This window comes from Electrophorus electricus, chromosome 16, assembly GCF_041902795.1.
Source record: "Electrophorus electricus isolate QZ-2024a chromosome 16, ASM4190279v1, whole genome shotgun sequence".
Lineage (NCBI taxonomy): Eukaryota > Metazoa > Chordata > Actinopteri > Gymnotiformes > Gymnotidae > Electrophorus > Electrophorus electricus.
In genome coordinates, this window is record NC_137512.1 from 26,198,265 (window position 1) to 26,215,115 (window position 16,851).

At 53.4% G+C, this 16,851-nt stretch overlaps 1 protein-coding gene across 2 annotated transcripts in view; it reads right to left on the bottom strand.

The window, feature by feature from the left end:
- The window catches only part of zcchc14 (zinc finger, CCHC domain containing 14), a 41,885-nt gene that overhangs the window by 18,402 nt on the left and 6,632 nt on the right, over positions 1–16,851 (bottom strand). For both annotated transcript variants that reach the window (XM_081698568.1, XM_035532102.2), the window contains exons 3-5: positions 3,935–4,005; positions 2,451–2,522; positions 1,348–1,421 (exon numbers count right to left, since the gene is read on the bottom strand). In XM_081698568.1, coding sequence (XP_081554694.1) covers positions 1,348–1,421; positions 2,451–2,522; positions 3,935–4,005 — 217 coding nt within the window. The remainder of the gene's footprint in view (positions 1–1,347; positions 1,422–2,450; positions 2,523–3,934; positions 4,006–16,851) is intronic.

The window sequence follows — 16,851 nt, forward strand, 5'->3', positions numbered from 1 at the left end:
CTACACTGGCCCCCTGTCTCTCTGTCCACTACACTGGCCCCCTGTCTCTCTGTCCACTACACTGGCCCCCTGTCTCTCTGTCCACTACACTGGCCCCTGTCTCTCTGTCCACTACACTGGCCCCCTGTCTCTCTGTCCACTACACTGGCCCCCTGTCTGTCTGTCCACTACACTGGCCCCCTGTCTGTCTGTCCACTACACTGGCCCCCTGTCTGTCTGTCCACTACACTGGCCTCCTGTCTGTCTGTCCATTACACTGGCCCCCTGTCCACAACGCTGACTGATGAAGGGTTGAATACCATCCATGACTCATCTAATAGAGCTGATTTTTATGATTTTTGACAGATAATTTTTACTGCTAACAAGCGTTTTATGATTTTGAGTTCCACAGTTGGAGCAGCAGCACTGTGTGGACTAAACCAAGCAAACCCCACACATACTGTTCTACCACACTCTACAAAACATCAATAATATAAACCATAAGCTTTATTTTTAAATGTCCACATGAATGATGTATAATACAGTCAGTGAAATCAGTTTTCAATATTCTTACATTAAGTTCCGAGTGAACAAGAAAACACACACACAAAACGTTCCCCCAACCGTGTTTAGGTGTAACGTTGATCATGTTATCACATAACCAACAGGAGGAGACAGCATCTATGAGACTGACCTCTATAATGGAGGGATCTGATCCGTATACATTCAGTGCAACTATGTTGTCAAATAGTGCTGAAGTGTATTTTATTTGTAAACATGTTCAACCAAAGCAAAATAAGATTATAAAAACACTAAAAGTATAAAGCTTAGAAGCCCTACTAAAGGTTGCTAGTGTTGTTGAGGGCTATTAGAGATTTTTAGGTGATTGTACTGAGACTGACAGATGTCAGGTTATGTGTTTGGACAGAACCAGGTGAGATACGGTTCTGAGAGCCACAGTGCATTCTGGGCAAGAAATGGGCTTTTTTGTGGAGATACATGTGAAGAGTCTTAATGAGTGGAGGCAGAAACAGAACACACTGGTTATCCACTGTTACAGTTATATTGTTACACCGTTACTCTTTTACTATGTTACAAATGTTAAAAAACTGTACATCTAATACACAAGATGTATAAAAACAATGAATTTGACAGACTTACCTTTTGTCAAAATCTAAATCTATATATAAATCTGAAATTAAAGTAAATTAATTGCAGAGTGATGTGTTTGATCTGTGACGGAGTATCTTTCAAAAAGTAACTGCTTGCTTGCTTGCATGTGTGTGCACGCACGCATGCATAACTGTGTTGATGTAAGTAGTGGATGTGTTTGTATGTGTATGTTTGTGTGTGTGTGAGTGTAGTAACCTTGGACCTAGCTCATCCAGGCCAGGCTGGGGCAGGAACTTCTCCAGACAGTCATCAGGAAAGATCTGGGAGAGCTACATGCACACACAAATGCACTCATTTGCACAGTTCACACACATCTACCCACCAAGACACAAACAGTAACAAACACATTTACACAACTCTCACAAACAACCAAACACCAAGAAGCAATCACAAACACACACACACACACACACGCTGATCCCTCAGCTGCAGATTTGTGGTGCTGCAATCAAGGTTTTGTTTTGGAGGACAGACTGAAGTTGTGTGACGGAGTCAGATCACATCTCACATAAAACTCCAGTCAGTCTCACAAAAGTCTCATGGTCTGTGACTTCAGGAGGGCATGTCCAGACTAGTGAACAAACACTACTTCACCTACACCACCTACACATACACCACCTCCTACACCACCTACCCCACCTGCAGTATTTATGTCATAACACACCAGTGCTCCAAATATCTGTCAGAATCACTAAAGCTGAAAGGAACTAGAGGTTCACCCACACCCACACCCACCCACACCCACACACCCACCCTCACTCACGCTCACTAACGCACGTGCGCTCGCACACACTCATGCACTCGCGTACTCGTGCACACTCATGCACTCGCGCACACACTCCCGCGCACACACACACTCGCAGACTCTCACGCACGCACGCACACTCCCGCACACGCACACTCCCGCGCACGCACACACTCGCAGACTCACACACGCGCACTCGCACTTGCACACGCATGCACACTCTTGCACGTACACGCACACGCACTCACACACGCACTCATGCACACTCTTGCGCGCACTCACACTTGCGCACGCACGTGAACTCACTCATGAACTCGCACTCTTGCGAACTCACTAGTGCACGCAGACACACTCGCACTCACGCACAGACACACTCACGCACAGGCACACTCACGCACTCGCAATCACGCGCATTCTCGCACTCGCGCACTCACTCGCACACACAAAGACATTGACACACACACACCGACACACACACACACCGACACACACATACCAAGTACAGATGCACTGATATGCATGTGCACACATCTACTCACACACATACACACACCTGGGTGATCAGCTCTACCACGTCCTGAGACGTTTTGCCAACAGTTGACAGTGTAGTGTCAGACCACAGAACCTGGAGGAAAAAAAACAGAGAAATCTTTATAAAAACAAACCAGTAACTAGTAAACCAGTAAAGAGCATTAACCAGAGCGTAACATTACTCAGAGCCCAGTGATACTGTGGTAGTGAAGATAAGGATGCTCAGGAGGTTTGTTTGTGTGTGTGTGTGCGCACGCTCACTTACCTCCAGCATGTGTGTGAGTGTGGAGTGTGTGTGTGTGTGTGTGTGAGTGCACGCTCACTCACCTCCAGCGTGTGTGTGTGTGGTGTGTGCGCACGCTCACTCACCTCCAGCATGTGAGTGTGGTGTGTGTGTGTGCGCACGCTCACTCACCTCCAGCATGTGTGTGTGTGTGGTGTGTGTGTGTGGTGTGTGTGTGTGCGCACGCTCACTCACCTCCAGCGTGTGTGTGTGGTGTGTGTGTGTGCGCACGCTCACTCACCTCCAGCATGTGAGTGTGGTGTGTGTGTGTGTGTGCACGCTCACTCACCTCCAGCATGTGTGTGTGTGTGTGGTGTGTGTGTGTGCGCACGCTCACTCACCTCCAGCATGTGTGTGTGTGTGTGTGGTGTGTGTGGTGTGTGTGTGCACACGCTCACTCACCTCCAGCATGTGTGTGTGTGGTGTGTGTGTGCGCACGCTCACTCACCTCCAGCATGTGTGTGTGTGGTGTGTGTGTGCGCACGCTCACTCACCTCCAGCATGTGTGTGTGTGGTGTGTGTGTGTGCGCACGCTCACTCACCTCCAGCATGTGTGTGTGTGGTGTGTGTGTGTGCGCACGCTCACTCACCTCCAGCATGTGTGTGTGTGGTGTGTGTGTGTGCGCACGCTCACTCACCTCCAGCATGTGTGTGTGTGGTGTGTGTGTGCGCACGCTCACTCACCTCCAGCATGTGTGTGTGTGTGTGTGTGGTGTGTGTGTGCGCATGCTCACTCACCTCCAGCATGTGTGTGTGTGTGTGTGTGTGTGGGGTGTGTGTGCGCACGCTCACTCACCTCCAGCATGTGTGTGTGTGGTGTGTGTGTGCGCACGCTCACTCACCTCCAGCATGTGTGTGTGTGGTGTGTGTGTGTGCGCACGCTCACTCACCTCCAGCATGTGTGTGTGTGGTGTGTGTGTGTGCGCACGCTTACTCACCTCCGGCACGTGTGTGTGTGTGGTGTGTGTGCGCACGCTCACTCACCTCCGGTATGTGTGTGTGAGTGTGGTGTGCTCACTCACCTCCAGCATGTGTGTGTGTGTGTGTGTGTGCGCGCCCGCTCACTCACCTCCAGCATGTGTGTGTGTGAGTGTGGTGTGCTCACTCACCTCCAGCATGTGTGTGTGTGAGTGTGGTGTGCTCACTCACCTCCAGTGTGTGTGTGTGTGTGTGTGTGTGTGTGTGTGTGTGTGTGTGGTGTGTGTACGCGCACGCTCACTCACCTCCAGTGTGTACTCTAGTGATGAATCTGCCTTTTGTGTGATGCCCTTCACCTCAATCCTCTCGACCCAAACTGAAACCGAGAGGTTAAAGGTCAGTACTAGCAGCAGCTCCACATGCTTTAATGACCTACAGGTCATGACCTCCCAAATGAGCGGCTCCGACCCAGACAGGCAACGTCAGTAACAGAGGAAGTTTTATTTATAAAGCTCATTTAAAACCAGAGCACTGACTGATCCTGCCCACAGTACCTTAGAGAACCACATCTGCTTAGATGAAAAGGTGCAGCTCTTTACTAGGACCAAGAAACTACCGCAGGGGGTGGAGGCTTTTCCTATAACGCTCCCACACTGTGGAATAACCTTCTGTAAAGGTTCCAGACTCAGACACAGTCTTTGTACAGTCAGGCATTTTATTAACCACTTCCCATCTTAGGTAGAGGTGTAGCTCTGGGGGTCCGTGGGCACTGACAGTTCTGGTAAACTGGGATGTGATGATGCCGTCACTCAGGTTTGTTGACTGAGAGGTGGAGAGCTGAGGTTCCAGGCTGCCTCGTGCCTGTGGCTCCTTCTGGCTCCTTTTATCTGTGCTGCCATATCTAGATCTGAGTCCATCATCACATTATAGTTCCCTAATTCACATACCCTCATACCTGGACATGCCTAATAATCTAGTCTCGCTTTCTGCCGAGATGCACGTACCCCTGATGTCATGATGTTACTGAGCGTCAACCCTAACCACCCCCGATGCCCCCTGCTGTGGCTCCTCCCACCACCCCCTGATGCCCAATGCTGTAGCCCCTCCCACCACACCTCCATCCCAGCCAGCAGATGTGCTGTTGCCCTTGACAAACGTTCTTGTGCATGATGTGTTTTAGACACACGTACTCTTCCCAACTGAGACCAGGACTTCTACAAAACCAGAACAGACGTTCATTGGCTTTTTTATTTTTTATTTTTTTTCACAAATCGTTGCTGTTGTGGTGGTTGTCAGCCAGAGGATGACAGGTAACCTTCAGTAACCCAAACACTAACCCTCACTAACCCAAACACTAACCCTCAGTAACCCAAACCCTCACTAACCAAAACACTAACCCTCACTAACCCAAACACTAACCCAAACCCTCACTAACCCAAATACTAACCCTCACTAACCCAAACCCTCACTAACCAAAACACTAACCCTCACTAACCCAAACCCTCACTAACCCTCACTAACCCAAACACTAACCCTTACTAACCCAAACCCTCACTAACCAAAACACTAACCCTCACTAACCCAAACCCTCACTAACCCTCACTAACCCAAACAATAACCCTCACTAACCCAAACCCTCACTAACCAAAACACTAACCCTCACTAACCAAAACACTAACCCTCACTAACCAAAACACTAACCCAAATCCTCAGTAACCCAAACCCTCACTGAAACCCAAACCCCAACTAACCAAAACCCTAACACTATCCCTAAGACGAATCCTAACTAAGACTAACCCCAACTAACCCTAAATTATAAATGAGCAGGAACCCTATTACTGAGCCCAAACAAAGCACATTACAATAACACAACTACACAACCACAATTACCCAACCACACGATACAGCACATTACAATAACAACCACACACAAAAACAGCAGATTACAGTAACATTACATAATCACAACCACACACACACAACCACACAGGAGACACAAAAGACTTTGTCCATATCAGGGACAAAGAAACACTTGAAACAGAAACTTTTAAATCAGATAATTATTACAAAATTAGAAAATTAGAACTCAAGACAGTAAGACAGTTTTTTCAAGAAAGTTCCAGGAGGTCCAAATCCAATTACCTTGATAACTACAACAACCATTTGACTTTTATTTAAATATAAGAAACTGTTGTTCTGAAATTATTAATATCTAAAAAATTATGTGTTATCATGAATTGTGAATAAATATGATTGTTTAGAAATACGAATACATTGCTAAATACAGTCACATTATGGACTAATTCAGCAATAGTCTCCTCTCTGCAGTAGTTCACTGTATGCACTTGCGCGCGCACACACACACACACACACACACAAACACACAGTCTACAGTGAAGAGTGTGTGAGTGCGTTTGGATGACTCACAAAATAACAGCGTCATCTAAACACAACCAGACAACTATAAAACACACATGCACACACAGACACACACACACACAAGCAACCCCCCCCCCCCACACACACACACACACACAGTAGGCGTAGGGTGAAAGGAGAGGATTTTTGTAAACACTCCAGCCAGAGCTATGTTGTCTGTGGAATTATGCAGACTCACAAATTACAGACACATGTATTGATCTAGCCCTAATTTAAGACACAAACACACAACTCACATGTACACACCCGCACACACAAACTTACAGACCCATGCCATATACACAGAGCGGTGTGTAAAATAGACCCTGCAGAGTCAGCACTTCCTGCAGTGTGTGTTTGTGTGTGGTGTGTGTGTGTCTGAGAGCAGAGACAGGACTGAAAGGAGCTCTGTGTGTTCAGTGTGTCCTATCATAGGATCAGAACAGTAAACATAGCAATCCCCAACCCCCATTTCTCTCCCTCTCTCTCTCTCACTAAACAGGGAAGCTGATGTGTTGGGCCCCAGAGAGACTGTGTTAGTAAGAACAGGGGACCAGTAGTTCAGCTGAGCTGAGATCCCCTTTATGAAGTGTCCCAGAATCAGACAGGTATGTGCCTGTGTGTGCAAGAGTGTGTTTGTTGTGTGTCTGGTTTTGCATGTGTGTGTGTGGTGTGCATATATATGTGTTGGGTGTGTGTGTTGTGTATGGTGTGCATATGTGTTGCGTGTGTGTGTGTGTATGTGTGATGTGGGCCCATCTAGAGTGTGGACAGATCTGGAATCTTCTGGAAAGCTTTGTTCCCCCTCAGTTGTTATTCCTCTCTGCCATCAACACCCACTCAACCCCTCACTACATCTGAGGGTTTAGCTAGTGTGCACGCGTGGTGTATGTATGTGACGTGTACGTGGTGTGCGCGCGGTGTATGTATGTGACGTGTACGTGGTGTGCGCGTGCGGTGTATGTGGCGTGTATGTGGTGTGCACGTGCGGTGTATGTATGTGGCATGTACGTGGTGTGCGCGCGGTGTATGTATGTGACGTGTACGTGGTGTGTACGTGGTGTGTGCACGGGCGCGCGCAGTGTATGTATGTGGCGTGTACGTGGTGTGCGCGTGCGGTGTATGTATGTGGCGTGTACGTGGTGTGCGCGCGGTGTATGTATGTGACGTATACGTGGTGTGCGCGCGGTGTATGTATGTGACGTGTACGTGGTGTGCGCGCGGTGTATGTATGTGACGTGTACGTGGTGTGCTCGCGGTGTATGTATGTGACGTGTACGTGGTGTGCGCACGGTGTATGTATGTGACGTGTACGTGGTGTGTGCACGCGCAGGCGCGTGTGGTGTATGTATGTGGCGTGTACGTGGTGTGCGCGCGCGGTGCATGTATGTGGCGTGTACGTGGTGTGCGCGCGCGGTGTATGTATGTGGCGTGTATGTGGTGTGCGCGCACGGTGTATGTATGTATGTGGCATGTACGTGGTGTGCGCAAGCGGTGTATGTATGTGGCATGTACGTGGTGTGCGCGCGCGGTGCATGTATGTGACGTGTACGTGGTGTGTACGTGGTGTGTGCACGGGCGCACGCGGTGTATGTATGTGGCGTATAGGTGGTGTGCGCGTGCGGTGTATGTATGTGGCGTGTAGGTGGTGTGCGCGTGCGGTGTATGTATGTGACGAGTACGTGGTGTGCGCGCGGTGTATGTATGTGACGTGTACGTGGTGTGCGCGCGGTGTATGTATGTGACGTGTACGTGGTGTGCGCGCGGTGTTATGTATGTGGCGTGTACGTGGTGTGCGTGCGGTGTATGTATGTGACGTGTACGTGGTGTGTGCACCCGCAGGCGCGTGTGGTGTATGTATGTGGCGTGTACGTGGTGTGCGCGCGCGGTGTATGTATGTGGCGTGTACGTGGTGTGCGCGCGCGGTGTATGTATGTGGCGTGTATGTGGTGTGCGCGCGCGGTGTATGTATGTATGTGGCGTGTACGTGGTGTGCGCGAGCGGTATATGTATGTATGTGGCATGTACGTGGTATGCGTGAGCGGTGTATGTATGTATGTGGCGTGTACGTGGTGTGCGTGAGCGGTGTATGTATGTGGCGTGTACGTGGTGTGCGCGCGGTGTATGTATGTGACGTGTACATGGTGTGTACGTGGTGTGTGCACGGGCGCGCACGGAGTATGTATGTGGCGTGTACGTGGTGTGCGCGTGCGGTGTATGTATGTGGCATGTAGGTGGTGTGCGCGTGCGGTGTATGTATGTGGCGTGTACGTGGTGTGCGCGTGCGGTGTATGTATGTGGCGTGTACGTGGTGTGCACGCGGTGTATGTATGTGGCGTGTACGTGGTGTGCGCGCGGTGTATGTATGTGGCGTGTACGTGGTGTGCGCGCGGTGTATGTATGTGGCGTGTACGTGGTGTGCGCGCGGTGTATGTATGTGACGTGTACGTGGTGTGCGCGCGGTGTATGTATGTGACGTGTACGTGGTGTGCGCGCGGTGTATGTATGTGACGTGTACGTGGTGTTCGCGCGGTGTATGTATGTGGCGTGTACGTGGTGTCCGCGCGGTGTATGTATGTGACGTGTACGTGGTGTGCGCGCGGTGTATGTATGTGACGTGTACGTGGTGTGAGCGCGGTGTATGTATGTGGCGTGTACGTGGTGTGCGCGCGTGGTGTATGTATGTGGCGTGTATGTGGTGTGCGCGCGCGGTGTATGTATGTATGTGACGTGTACGTGGTGTGCGCGTGGTGTATGTATGTGGCGTGTACGTGGTGTGCGCGCGCGGTGTATGTATGTGGCGTGTATGTGGCGTGCGCGCGGTGTATGTATGTGACGTGTACATGGTGTGTACGTGGTGTGTGCACGGGCGCGCACGGAGTATGTATGTGGCGTGTACGTGGTGTGCGCGTGCGGTGTATGTATGTGGCATGTAGGTGGTGTGCGCGTGCGGTGTATGTATGTGGCGTGTACGTGGTGTGCGCGTGCGGTGTATGTATGTGGCGTGTACGTGGTGTGCACACGGTGTATGTATGTGGCGTGTACGTGGTGTGCACGCGGTGTATGTATGTGGCGTGTACGTGGTGTGCGCGCGGTGTATGTATGTGGCGTGTACGTGGTGTGCGCGCGGTGTATGTATGTGGCGTGTACGTGGTGTGCGCGCGGTGTATGTATGTGACGTGTATGTGGTGTGCGCGCGGTGTATGTATGTGACGTGTACGTGGTGTGCGCGCGGTGTATGTATGTGACGTGTACGTGGTGTTCGCGCGGTGTATGTATGTGACGTGTACGTGGTGTTCGCGCGGTGTATGTATGTGGCGTGTACGTGGTGTCCGCGCGGTGTATGTATGTGACGTGTACGTGGTGTGCGCGCGGTGTATGTATGTGACGTGTACGTGGTGTGAGCGCGGTGTATGTATGTGGCGTGTACGTGGTGTGCGCGCGCGGTGTATGTATGTGGCATGTATGTGGTGTGCGCGTGCGGTGTATGTATGTGGCATGTATGTGGTGTGCGCGTGCGGTGTATGTATGTATGTGACGTGTACGTGGTGTGCGCGTGGTGTATGTATGTGGCGTGTACGTGGTGTGCGCGCGCGGTGTATGTATGTGGCGTGTATGTGGTGTGCGCGCGCGGTGTATGTATGTATGTGGCATGTACGTGGTGTGCGCGAGCGGTGTATGTATGTGGCATGTACGTGGTGTGCGCGCGCGGTGTATGTATGTGGCGTGTACGTGGTGTGCGCGTGCAGTGTATGTATGTGGCGTGTACGTGGTGTGCGCGCGGTGTATGTATGTGACGTGTACGTGGTGTGCGCGCGGTGTATGTATGTGACGTGTACGTGGTGTGCGCGCGGTGTATGTATGTGACGTGTACGTGGTGTGCGCGCGGTGTATGTATGTGACGTGTACGTGGTGTTCGCGCGGTGTATGTATGTGACGTGTACGTGGTGTGCGCGCGGTGTATGTATGTGACGTGTACGTGGTGTGCGCGCGGTGTATGTATGTGACGTGTACGTGGTGTTCGCGCGGTGTATGTATGTGACGTGTACGTGGTGTTCGCGCGGTGTATGTATGTGGCGTGTACGTGGTGTCCGCGCGGTGTATGTATGTGACGTGTACGTGGTGTGCGCGCGGTGTATGTATGTGACGTGTACGTGGTGTGTGCACGCGCAGGCGTGTGTGGTGTATGTATGTGGCGTGTACGTGGTGTGCACGCACGGTGTATGTATGTGGCGTGTACGTGGTGTGCGCGCGCGGTGTATGTATGTATGTGACGTGTACGTGGTGTTCGCGCGGTGTATGTATGTGGCGTGTACGTGGTGTCCGCGCGGTGTATGTATGTGACGTGTACGTGGTGTGCGCGCGGTGTATGTATGTGACGTGTACGTGGTGTGTGCACGCGCAGGCGTGTGTGGTGTATGTATGTGGCGTGTACGTGGTGTGCACGCGCGGTGTATGTATGTGGCGTGTACGTGGTGTGCGCGCGCGGTGTATGTATGTATGTGGCGTGTACGTGGTGTGCGCGAGCGGTGTATGTATGTATGTGGCGTGTACGTGGTGTGCGCGAGCGGTGTATGTATGTGGCGTGTACGTGGTGTGCGCGCGCGGTGTATGTATGTGGCGTGTACGTGGTGTGCGCGCGCGGTGTATGTATGTGACGTGTACGTGGTGTGCGCGCAGTGTATGTATGTGACGTGTACGTGGTGTGCGCGCAGTGTTTGTATGTGACGTGTACGTGGTGTGCGCGCAGTGTATGTATGTGACGTGTACGTGGTGTGCGCGCAGTGCATGTATGTGACGTGTACGTGGTGTGCGCGCAGTGTATGTATGTGACGTGTACGTGGTGAGTGCATGCGCACGGTGTATGTATGTGGCGTGTACGTGGTGTGCGCGTGCGGTGTATGTATGGGACGTGTACGTGGTGTGCGCGCGGTGTATGTATGTGACGTGTGCGCGGTGTATGTATGTGACGTGTGCGCGGTGTATGTATGTGACGTGTGCGCGGTGTATGTATGTGACGTGTGCGCGGTGTATGTATGTGACGTGTGCGCGGTGTATGTATGTGACGTGTGCGCGGTGTATGTATGTGACGTGTGCGCGGTGTATGTATGTGACGTGTACGTGGTGTGTGCGCGGTGTATGTATGTGACGTGTACGTGGTGTGCGCGCGGTGTATGTATGTGACGTGTACGTGGTGTGCGCGCGGTGTATGTATGTGACGTGTACGTGGTGTGCGCGCGGTGTATGTATGTGACGTGTACGTGGTGTGCGCGCGGTGTATGTATGTGACGTGTACGTGGTGTGCGCGCGGTGTATGTATGTGACGTGTACGTGGTGTGCGCGCGGTGAATGTTTGTGACATGTACGTGGTGAGTGCATGTGCACGTGGTGTATGTATGTGACGTGTACATGGTGTGCGCGTGCGGTGTATGTATGTGACGTGTACGTGGTGAGTGCATGCGCACGTGGTGTATGTATGTGACGTGTACGTGGTGTGCGCGAGCTGTGTATGTATGTGGCGTGTACGTGGTGTGCGCGAGCTGTGTATGTATGTGGCGTGTACGTGGTGTGCGCGCGCGGTGTATGTATGTGACGTGTACGTGGTGTGCGCGCAGTGTATGTATGTGACGTGTACGTGGTGTGCGCGCAGTGTATGTATGTGACGTGTACGTGGTGTGCGCGCAGTGTATGTATGTGACGTGTACGTGGTGTGCGCGCAGTGTATGTATGTGACGTGTACTTGGTGTGCGCGCAGTGTATGTATGTGACGTGTACGTGGTGTGCGCGCAGTGTATGTATGTGACGTGTACGTGGTGAGTGCATGCGCACGTGGTGTATGTATGTGGCGTGTACGTGGTGTGCGCGTGCGGTGTATGTATGTGGCGTGTACGTGGTGTGCGCGTGCGGTGTATGTATGTGGCGTGTACGTGGTGTGCGCGTGCGGTGTATGTATGTGGCGTGTACGTGGTGTGCGCGTGCGGTGTATGTATGTGGCGTGTACGTGGTGTGCGCGTGCGGTGTATGTATGTGGCGTGTACGTGGTGTGCGCGTGTGGTGTATGTATGTGGCGTGTACGTGGTGTGCGCGTGTGGTGTATGTATGTGGCGTGTACGTGGTGTGCGCGTGCGGTGTATGTATGTGGCGTGTACGTGGTGTGCGCGTGCGGTGTATGTATGTGGCGTGTACGTGGTGTACGCGTGCGGTGTATGTATGTGGCGTGCGCGTGCGGTGTATGTATGTGGCGTGTACGTGGTGTACGCGTGCGGTGTATGCATGTGGCGTGTACGTGGTGTGCGCGTGCGGTGTATGTATGTGGCGTGTACGTGGTGTGCGCGCGGTGTATGTATGTGGCGTGTACGTGGTGTGCGCGCGGTGTATGTATGTGACGTGTACGTGGTGTGCGCGCGGTGTATGTATGTGACGTGTACGTGGTGTGCCCGCGGTGTATGTATGTGACGTGTACGTGGTGTGCGTGCGGTGTATGTATGTGACGTGTACGTGGTGTGCGCGCGGTGTATGTATGTGACGTGTACGTGGTGAGTGCATGCGCAAGTGGTGTATGTATGTGACGTGTACGTGGTGTGCGCGTGCGGTGTATGTATGTGGCGTGTACGTGGTGTGCGCGCGGTGTATGTATGTGACGTGTACGTGGTGTGCGCGCGGTGTATGTATGTGACGTGTACGTGGTGTGCGCGCGGTGTATGTATGTGACGTGTACGTGGTGTGTGCACGCGCAGGCGCGTGTGGTGTATGTATGTGGCGTGTACGTGGTGTGCGCGCGGTGTATGTATGTGACGTGTACGTGGTGTGCGCGCGGTGTATGTATGTGACGTGTACGTGGTGTGCCCGCGGTGTATGTATGTGACGTGTACGTGGTGTGCGTGCGGTGTATGTATGTGACGTGTACGTGGTGTGCGCGCGGTGTATGTATGTGACGTGTACGTGGTGAGTGCATGCGCAAGTGGTGTATGTATGTGACGTGTACGTGGTGTGCGCGTGCGGTGTATGTATGTGGCGTGTACGTGGTGTGCGCGCGGTGTATGTATGTGACGTGTACGTGGTGTGCGCGCGGTGTATGTATGTGACGTGTACGTGGTGTGCGCGCGGTGTATGTATGTGGCGTGTACGTGGTGTGCGCGTGCGGTGTATGTATGTGGCGTGTACGTGGTGTGCGCGTGCGGTGTATGTATGTGGCGTGTACGTGGTGTGCGCGCGGTGTATGTATGTGGCGTGTACGTGGTGTGCGCGCGGTGTATGTATGTGACGTGTACGTGGTGTGCGCGCGGTGTATGTATGTGACGTGTACGTGGTGTGCCCGCGGTGTATGTATGTGACGTGTACGTGGTGTGCGTGCGGTGTATGTATGTGACGTGTACGTGGTGTGCGCGCGGTGTATGTATGTGACGTGTACGTGGTGAGTGCATGCGCAAGTGGTGTATGTATGTGACGTGTACGTGGTGTGCGCGTGCGGTGTATGTATGTGGCGTGTACGTGGTGTGCGCGCGGTGTATGTATGTGACGTGTACGTGGTGTGCGCGCGGTGTATGTATGTGACGTGTACGTGGTGTGCGCGCGGTGTATGTATGTGACGTGTACGTGGTGTGTGCACGCGCAGGCGCGTGTGGTGTATGTATGTGGCGTGTACGTGGTGTGCGCGCGCGGCGTGTGTATGTGGCGTGTACGTGGTGTGCGCGCGCGGCATATGTATGTGGCGTGTACGTGGTGTGCGCGCGCGGCGTATGTATGTGGCGTGTACGTGGTGTGCGCGCGCGGCGTATGTATGTGGCGTGTACGTGGTGTGCGCGCGCGGTGTATGTATGTGACGTGTACGTGGTGTGCGCGCAGTGTATGTATGTGACGTGTACGTGGTGTGCGCGCAGTGTTTGTATGTGATGTGTACGTGGTGTGCGCGCAGTGTATGTATGTGACGTGTACGTGGTGAGTGCATGCGCACGTGGTGTATGTATGTGGCGTGTACGTGGTGTGCGCGTGCGGTGTATGTATGTGGCGTGTACGTGGTGTGCGCGTGCGGTGTATGTATGTGGCGTGTACGTGGTGTGCGCGTGCGGTGTATGTATGTGGCGTGTACGTGGTGTGCGCGTGCGGTGTATGTATGTGGCGTGTACGTGGTGTGCGCGTGCGGTGTATGTATGTGGCGTGTACGTGGTGTGCGCGTGCGGTGTATGTATGTGGCGTGTACGTGGTGTGCGCGTGCGGTGTATGTATGTGGCGTGTACGTGGTGTGCGCGTGCGGTGTATGTATGTGGCGTGTACGTGGTGTGCGCGTGCGGTGTATGTATGTGGCGTGTACGTGGTGTGCGCGCGGTGTATGTATGTGGCGTGTACGTGGTGTGCGCGCGGTGTATGTATGTGGCGTGTACGTGGTGTGCGCGCGGTGTATGTATGTGACGTGTACGTGGTGTGCGCGCGGTGTATGTATGTGACGTGTACGTGGTGTGCGTGCGGTGTATGTATGTGACGTGTACGTGGTGTGCGCGCGGTGTATGTATGTGACGTGTACGTGGTGAGTGCATGCGCACGTGGTGTATGTATATGACGTGAACGTGGTGTGCGCGCGGTGTATGTATGTGACGTGTACGTGGTGTGTGCACGCGCAGGCGCGTGTGGTGTATGTATGTGGCGTGTACGTGGTGTGCGCGCGCGGTGTGTGTATGTGGCGTGTACGTGGTGTGCGCGCGCGGCGTATGTATGTGGCGTGTACGTGGTGTGCACGCGGCGTATGTATGTGGCGTGTACGTGGTGTGCGCGCAGTGTATGTATGTGACGTGTACGTGGTGAGTGCATGCGCACGTGGTGTATGTATGTGGCGTGTACGTGGTGTGCGCGTGCGGTGTATGTATGTGGCGTGTACGTGGTGTGCGCGTGCGGTGTATGTATGTGGCGTGTACGTGGTGTGCGCGTGCGGTGTATGTATGTGGCGTGTACGTGGTGTGCGCGTGCGGTGTATGTATGTGGCGTGTACGTGGTGTGCGCGTGCGGTGTATGTATGTGGCGTGTACGTGGTGTGCGCGTGCGGTGTATGTATGTGGCGTGTACGTGGTGTGCGCGTGCGGTGTATGTATGTGGCGTGTACGTGGTGTACGCGTGCGGTGTATGTATGTGGCGTGTACGTGGTGTGCGCGTGCGGTGTATGTATGTGGCGTGTACGTGGTGTGCGCGCGGTGTATGTATGTGGCGTGTACGTGGTGTGCGCGCGGTGTATGTATGTGACGTGTACGTGGTGTGCGCGCGGTGTATGTATGTGACGTGTACGTGGTGTGCGCGCGGTGTATGTATGTGACGTGTACGTGGTGTGCGTGCGGTGTATGTATGTGACGTGTACGTGGTGTGCGCGCGGTGTATGTATGTGACGTGTACGTGGTGAGTGCATGCGCACGTGGTGTATGTATGTGATGTGTACGTGGTGTGCGCGTGCGGTGTATGTATGTGGCATGTACGTGGTGTGCGCGCGGTGTATGTATGTGACGTGTACGTGGTGTGCGCGCGGTGTATGTATGTGACGTGTACGTGGTGTGCGCGCGGTGTATGTATGTGACGTGTACGTGGTGTGTGCACGCGCAGGCGCGTGTGGTGTATGTATGTGGCGTGTACGTGGTGTGCGCGCGCGGCGTGTGTATGTGGCGTGTACGTGGTGTGCGCGCGCGGCATGTGTATGTGGCGTGTACGTGGTGTGCGCGCGCGGCGTGTGTATGTGGCGTGTACGTGGTGTGCGCGCGCGGCGTGTGTATGTGGCGTGTACGTGGTGAGTGCATGCGCACGGTGTATGTATGTGGCGTGTACGTGGTGTGCGCGTGCGGTGTATGTATGGGACGTGTGCGCGGTGTATGTATGGGACGTGTGCGCGGTGTATGTATGTGACGTGTGCGCGGTGTATGTATGTGACGTGTGCGCGGTGTATGTATGTGACGTGTGCGCGGTGTATGTATGTGACGTGTGCGCGGTGTATGTATGTGACGTGTGCGCGGTGTATGTATGTGACGTGTGCGCGGTGTATGTATGTGACGTGTACGTGGTGTGCGCGCGGTGTATGTATGTGACGTGTACGTGGTGTGCGCGCGGTGTATGTATGTGACGTGTACGTGGTGTGCGCGCGGTGTATGTATGTGACGTGTACGTGGTGTGCGCGCGGTGTATGTATGTGACGTGTACGTGGTGTGCGCGCGGTGTATGTATGTGACGTGTACGTGGTGTGCGCGCGGTGTATGTATGTGACGTGTACGTGGTGTGCGCGCGGTGTATGTATGTGACGTGTACGTGGTGTGCGCGCGGTGTATGTATGTGACGTGTACGTGGTGTGCGCGCGGTGTATGTATGTGACGTGTACGTGGTGTGCGCGTGGTGTATGTATGTGACGTGTACGTGGTGAGTGCATGTGCACGTGGTGTATGTATGTGACGTGTACATGGTGTGCGCGTGCGGTGTATGTATGTGACGTGTACGTGGTGAGTGCATGCGCACGTGGTGTATGTATGTGACGTGTACGTGGTGTGCGCGAGCTGTGTATGTATGTGGCGTGTACGTGGTGTGCGCGAGCTGTGTATGTATGTGGCGTGTACGTGGTGTGCGCGCGCGGTGTATGTATGTGACGTGTACGTGGTGTGCGCGCAGTGTATGTATGTGACGTGTACGTGGTGTGCGCGCAGTGTATGTATGTGACGTGTACGTGGTGTGCGCGCAGTGTATGTATGTGACGTGTACGTGGTGTGCGCGCAGTGTATGTATGTGACGTGTACGTGGTGTGCGCGCAGTGTATGTATGTGACGTGTACGTGGTGAGTGCATGC